Here is a 6,383-nt window from a genome sequence, read left to right as displayed (position 1 = left end):
GGAGCGGCCGAAAAAAAAAAAAAAAAAAAAATGTAAAGTTTCAGAACTTTTCCCCGGGCAAGCATGTTGGCTAGTGTCATAAGGTGGGGCACCCGGGGGCCAACCACAACCCTAAAAATACCAGCTATGAAACCCTGGGATGACGGGACGTAAGGGCAGAAATCTAGAGATAAAAAATCTCTGTAGGAACTGTCGTGCCCCAATGAATCCTCCATGCTGGGGGGAAGCAAGAATCGTATCACCGTACCAAACGAATCATCCATTCCGACTATGGAAGGGATATGGCAGTTTGCCAGACAGCGTAGATTATTTCTTCCAACATACAGTACCGTCGCTCCCTTCTGCCCCAGATTTCGCTCCACTAGATTCTTCACTGCTCAGCACTATTTGATATCCAAGAAATATCCCAGATTTTGGGTGTTTTCAGGTTGGATGGAAATTTGAAGATCTCTAACCCCTACTGACATAGAAGACATCTTCACCGCCGTTGGATTTCTACTCTACCCTAGCCTAAAATCTCACATCACAGCTATTCAAAGGCATGCCTGATATAGTACCATGATCAATTCACCTGGCAGGGACATAGGTTCAAACTTGCCTCCTTTTCATCGCCACCTCTCACCGCTAGTAGGTCATCCAACATATAGCGGCTCCCAGATTCCAGGCGATTTTTACTAGTAGACGTTTAGGACTCCAAGAGGGATATCAGGCATCTTGCTCCTAAGTGACGTGCCTGCAGGTAGCACCGTATGGAGGGCTTGGCGATGGGAAGAGAAGGATTCACATACATAGAATACTCCCAATATTACGCTTGTCTGGTATTCCCTTCAGTCAACTCGAACCTACTCCCAAGTATTAATACAGTATGCATGCAACAGGCTCGGCGAAGCCTTGTATTACCAACCCCGAATACCGGTAACCTTTCTTATCCGGGCACATGGAGACCGAAAACTTGCAGTTCACCTGACGCGTTGAATTCCAGCACCACCGTACCTACTAATCATGTAAGTTATGTTAATATGATTAGCTTAACTTTATTCAAACATTCCAAATTTTATTTTATTTTATCCTACTCCAAAAGAGCCGAGTCACTAATTCACATGTTAACATCCTACCCCATGCCAGAATGAACCCGCCTTCCTTGTTTTCGCGGTGTGATAGGAACCAGCAAAAAAGAGACTGGACTTCAATAGGACACACAGAGACGACATGAGAAGAGTGGAAGTGATAACTCACTTCACGCGGCGAAAGATAATATCGCTTACATAGTTGAAAAAAAAAAGAAGCGACGGATAGATAAATGCGATTTATCTCTACGGTCTGTTCCGGCGTGCCGTGAGAGTCTCGCACAGAAGGTAGGCACCGCAGCCCCAAAGACTTGCCGGATTCTCGCAACGTAGGAACGGATTGCGGTTGTTTGACTTTTCTAACCGTGGTATTTTGTCTATCTCTCTCTCTGTCGTCCCCCGCCTGAGACGAATTTCTCTTGTTCAAGTTGGTATAGTGCCAGCACTTTATGTGAATTCCACTATTGCTTCCGTCGTGGAAGGGAGTTTTTTTTCTTTTTTGTTTCTGGACTTTCTGTCTATCTATCATAACTCTAAAAGTCTTGAGGTGAAAGTTGCTAGTAGAGTATATTATAGTATGATATGCAATAGTTTATTCTTGAAGTTAATAATATCACGCTCTAAACTGTATACCTGTACTCTCCAATATTATCTTCTAACCTGTCAAGGCATTACAGTCCATTTTAAAATCTAGAATACTAGCCTATTAAGGGAAAGTGTTAAACGTATAGTCAATCTCAGTACCCGTAAATTGGGGAAGAATCTCTATACAGAAGAATCTTCAAGTTAAGATCAATATACCACCAAATTGGAAGATTAAAAAACTTTTTGTCCACTTGGAAATCAACATGTAGCTTACTTGCTACATGTTTTATAAGATTGGATTGAAACATTATTTAATCAGAGCAGGATACTTACTGTTATAAAATATTATCAAAAAAGAAGATTTTTCTTGGCAATTTACCAACTAATAATATCTGCTCAGCAACTGGCTCAACCTACTATCATAACTTGAAGAAGGTTTTAATCCTTTAAAGTGGCAACAACAGCAGCTTAAAAAGGAATCTGCAATAAGTGAGAGTTAGAAATTAAAACAAGTTAGTAGCAAGTAAATAGCTAAAGTACTATTTTACAAAAAAATAAATGAGCTACCAATCAAGGAACAAGATTATAGGGAATTACTCCTACTACTTCCTCAATTTCAGCCTTTAGATTCTCCATATTTGGAATATAGCTCAAAGGTAGTAGTATCTTTGCTTGAGGAGTTACTCAAGATTGGTATTGGAGCAGCCGGTACCACCCAAGTTGACTCCCAATACTTTCTGCCTTAAATATTGAAAATTTTGAGGCAAAAAAGGTTCTACCTTGGGAGTATTCAAGCAAAGCTGTAGTAGAAGATACCTACTCTTTAGTCTGACAGGATAATAATTCTATTCTATTTATAACAACCTACATAATATTACAAGTACAGTAGGTAGAATCCATTAATGGCCAAAGAAAACAAGCTCCAATGTGCTTATGGTCTAAGGATCTTTGGTGATAATTCTCGAAAGATATTTCCCATCTTTACCTTTATTAATGACTACAAGTATCATGCAAGTACTGTCAACATTGCCAATCAAATATAGAGCTATTACTGTACCCAGTGGAAGGCCTCCTGCAATTGGTATCCATTATTCTATTGGCTTTTGAATACATCTATTGTTAATGCCCATCATCTACTAAAAACCCTCTATCTTTACCATAAGGATAAAAGTCAGCACTACCTATTTCAAGAAAGGTTGGCTAATAAGCTGATTGATGTTGGCTTAGCTGACCGTTTGAAAACGATCGAGCTATTACAGTTTTACTTTATATAGACTACATTTATGCCAGTACAGCACAGTGCAGTAACTCACCTTTGACACCCCTCCAGCTAGTATGGAAGTGTGAGAAAGGGGGGGGAAAGCTTCATAATGCAAGTTCACTGCCCGTCTGCCTGTCAAAATGGCAATTCGTGCCTAAAATCATCCTTTGATCTTTCCTTTCCCCTCCGATACTGAACGAAGCCCACCGAGCTTAACATGCACTCGCAAGGGAGTTTGGAATTCGGCTCGACCAATTCCCGCCCCTACTTACCTACCTGGGGATAAACTCGAGGGCGGGAGAAGAAGAAGAAAAAAGACCAAAAAAATAATTAAAAAAATGGAAGAAATGAATTACTGTGAAGGCTGGCCGATTCTCCCTTGTTTTGTTTTTTCGGGCATGCTTATATAGTACTCGCCACAATAACTTGGTGCGATATCCTTCCCTCCTTCCTCCCTCTCTTATCATAAGGAAACCCCCTCAGCGCCCGTAGTGTCATGATTCTAACAACCTATTGCAGTAAGGAATGATTCCCAAGAACGAATGCGGCGTACTCGTCCCAGGCAAGAACTGCCCGGAAACAGGAGGGTTAATTTTGTATGGGCGCTCAGACACGCACAGATGTTTTGCCATACATTTGCGAATCCCTGTTTCCGGGCACATCTTGCCTGTGACGAGTATCATACCCGGAATTTCCATACACTACTTGTAAGCTGCTATCGTACCACCATCCTTACTGTAACCCCCCACAGGGCGTTGAGGGGTCGATGGGGCAGGGGAGGGTAATTGGTGCCTGGACTATATCATACAGTTATGCCCCCTCTTGCTCTTTGAGTGCCATCATTTATGATATGGGTAGGTACCTGCCTAACTGACTGACCCCACGTACCACATTTTCCATTTTCCTTCCCCTTTCAGCCGGAAAAACCGAAGGTACTCATAAGATGCGGGAGAGAAGTTTTAGGTTAGTTGTGTTGGGGTGCCGTATGTAGGGAAAGGGGTGGTATTTATACAGGCATTAGGCCGGTACTCGTATGATATCGTACCCGTAAGGGTACGGTGGCCTGGCTAACCGGTGCTGAAGAGGATGGAGGTCATAATATTATCATCACCTTTTACCCCTGTCACAGATTATGCGATGAACGAGCGCTCCTGGGATACCGTGCGAATGCCTGTATAATGAGTCGACGGGTCGGGTGCCGAGTTGACCATATCTGTCCAGAAAAAAACCTTCCACCCCCACTTCCAATTCACATAGAACCACAGCCGGGTGATAGGGAAGGAGAAAAAACTTTTCCGAATAATATCAAGGTCAAGGAATACAAAAAACTTGCGAATAAAAAGGGGAATAAAATCCCAGCAATATTTCACTTTGCCACTACTCCTTATCCTTACCAAACCCCTTCCTTAACAGCCCCGTCGTGTACAATAGTCCCTCATTGAGGATTTTTACATCCCCCACATAACGAACCTTGGAAATCTCCTCCGAGACTACACGAGCGGCCTGGTTGTCCTTTGTAGTGTTTCCCCATTCATTGTTTGCGGTGAGTGTTATGTGCTGTAAAAGTGGATAGTCGGAGGCGGAGGAGGTGGAACAGGGAGCGAGGGAGGTCCAGAATGAGCTTGAGGCAGGGTCAACGGTTAGATCAAGGGGGTTACCGGGTAGTGGGATTGTGGTGTGGTGGGTCAAGCCTTGGTCTGGGGTGGTGGTAAAGAGGAGGAGGGCCGGGACTCTGTTTTGGGGGAAAGTTAGCATGTGTAATGGGTCGCCGATACGGTGTAACACGGACGTCCAAGGCATAGAGTGGCGGAGGTAACACGGTATTGGGTGTGATAGTGCAGGGTAGGGGCGGAGGGGAGGACTAAGTTTGCAAGTGGTACCAGAAAAACGATAAAAGTTTTCTGAAATGTGTGTGCGATGCTGACGCCCCCTCGGTTCTCTGGGGGGTCTGGGGGGAAGAAAATAGTGGTGTACCTCTCAAACGCCACAATAACAATCCTCCTCTCGGGCACTTCCCAAATCCCCACAACGGCCGGCTTAACTACTTCTTCCTTGTCCTTATTCCCTCCTCCCAGTCCTTCAGCTCCATCCCTATTACCACCGCAGCCACTACCGTCACCTTCCTTCCCGCCCACAACCCTCCTTCCAACAATCCCCTCCAACGCCCTGGCAACCTCAATCTTCTGCAAACACTTCCCATCCGCCCATCTCCACCTCCCCAGCCAGCCGTCCCCCCCACCAGAAAGCACCTCCTGCGGCGCCCATCCTGGGACCAAAAGCCTCGACACGAACGCCGTATGCCCTAGACAGAACCCCTCAATCACCCAACTCTGCGGGTATCTTGAGACCCGTATGTGTTCGTCCCTATCGGCCGTTATTATGTACTTCCTCTTTCGCCCCTCCTGCGTAGTGATGGTGATGGATAGGAGGTCCGTCAACATGGATACGTGCCCCAGGAGGAGTTTGTGCGCGAAGGGTAGGTCATGGGTGATTTCTGTACGTTGGCGTTTCGATCCCGAGTCTTTGGGCGTGGTTGCGGGTGGCACAGCAGGGGCCGGTTCTGGGGGGAGGAGTGGGAGGGAGTATACGTCGCCGAACTTGTCAGCGACAAGGATTGTGTTGTCGGAGTCTGTGAGTGCAAGGGCACAGGGTCTTTTGGGCATTGTTCTGTTTGATTCCGTGAATTAGTTATTATGGAGCTTGTGGAAAGGAGTAGATAGTGGTGGTGGGGGGGTTAAACATGCCTAGAACTCAACTCCCTCAACCCACCACCATCCAGAACCCTCACCGTCTTGTCCTCTTTCGTAACAGTGACGATGTACTTCCCAGCATGGGCGGAAATGATTTCGCTACTGCTGTTATCACTTCCTTCCCCTCCTTCCCGCTCTACCTCTTCCTCCCCCTCCCCCACCTCCCCAGTGTCTTTCGTTTCCTCATCTTCCTCCCCCTCCTCCTCACCTCCTTCACCCCCACTCTTCCGCTTCTTCCCAGAAACGTCGCCATCCTTCCCCTTATCTTTCCCCTTCTTCTTCTTCATTTGTCGTACAACCGCAGGCGCGGTCCATTTCGCTAACGACTCGCCGGTGCGCGCGTCGAAAGAGTGGATGTGTGGGCCCGTGCATGTGTATAATGTGCTAGTTTCGGGGACATAGAGGAGGCGCTGGATTGGGTGCTGCATTTTTTAAATTTTATTTCAAGCAATTGATGAGGTATGATAGGTGGTGGTAGAGTTGAGTTGAAGGTCGGGGATAATTTCAAAGGAGGCTTTACGAGCACCGTAGTGGGGCTTTTTAGCGGACGCCAAGGAAGCTTAAATTAGGTGAAGATTAATGGGGTTGGAATGCATGGGATATCGCTAGAGGTGGGGATCAACAGAGGTCATTTGGTAACCCGACAGTGCCAGTGCTTGCCGTGGGTCCACAGGCCAGAGAGAAAGTATGAGTATCATAATATTATAACGATAATATTAT

General features: G+C 45.8%; 1 protein-coding gene; it reads right to left on the bottom strand.

Annotated features, from left to right (window-relative positions):
• Positions 1-4,190: 4,190 nt before the first annotated feature.
• On the bottom strand, positions 4,191-5,576 carry GSTUM_00001402001 (uncharacterized protein; the record flags this gene model as incomplete). XM_002838805.2 has 1 exon in its annotated part: positions 4,191-5,576. The coding sequence occupies one exon, from the start codon at positions 5,574-5,576 to the stop codon at positions 4,662-4,664; it is 915 nt and encodes a 304-aa protein (XP_002838851.1). The 3' UTR covers positions 4,191-4,661.
• Positions 5,577-6,383: the final 807 nt, after the last annotated feature.

This window comes from Tuber melanosporum, assembly GCF_000151645.1.
Source record: "Tuber melanosporum whole genome shotgun sequence assembly, scaffold_287, strain Mel28".
NCBI lineage: Eukaryota > Fungi > Ascomycota > Pezizomycetes > Pezizales > Tuberaceae > Tuber > Tuber melanosporum.
Note: the sequence above shows the minus strand (reverse complement) of the source record. Positions and strands in the feature narration are given on the sequence as shown.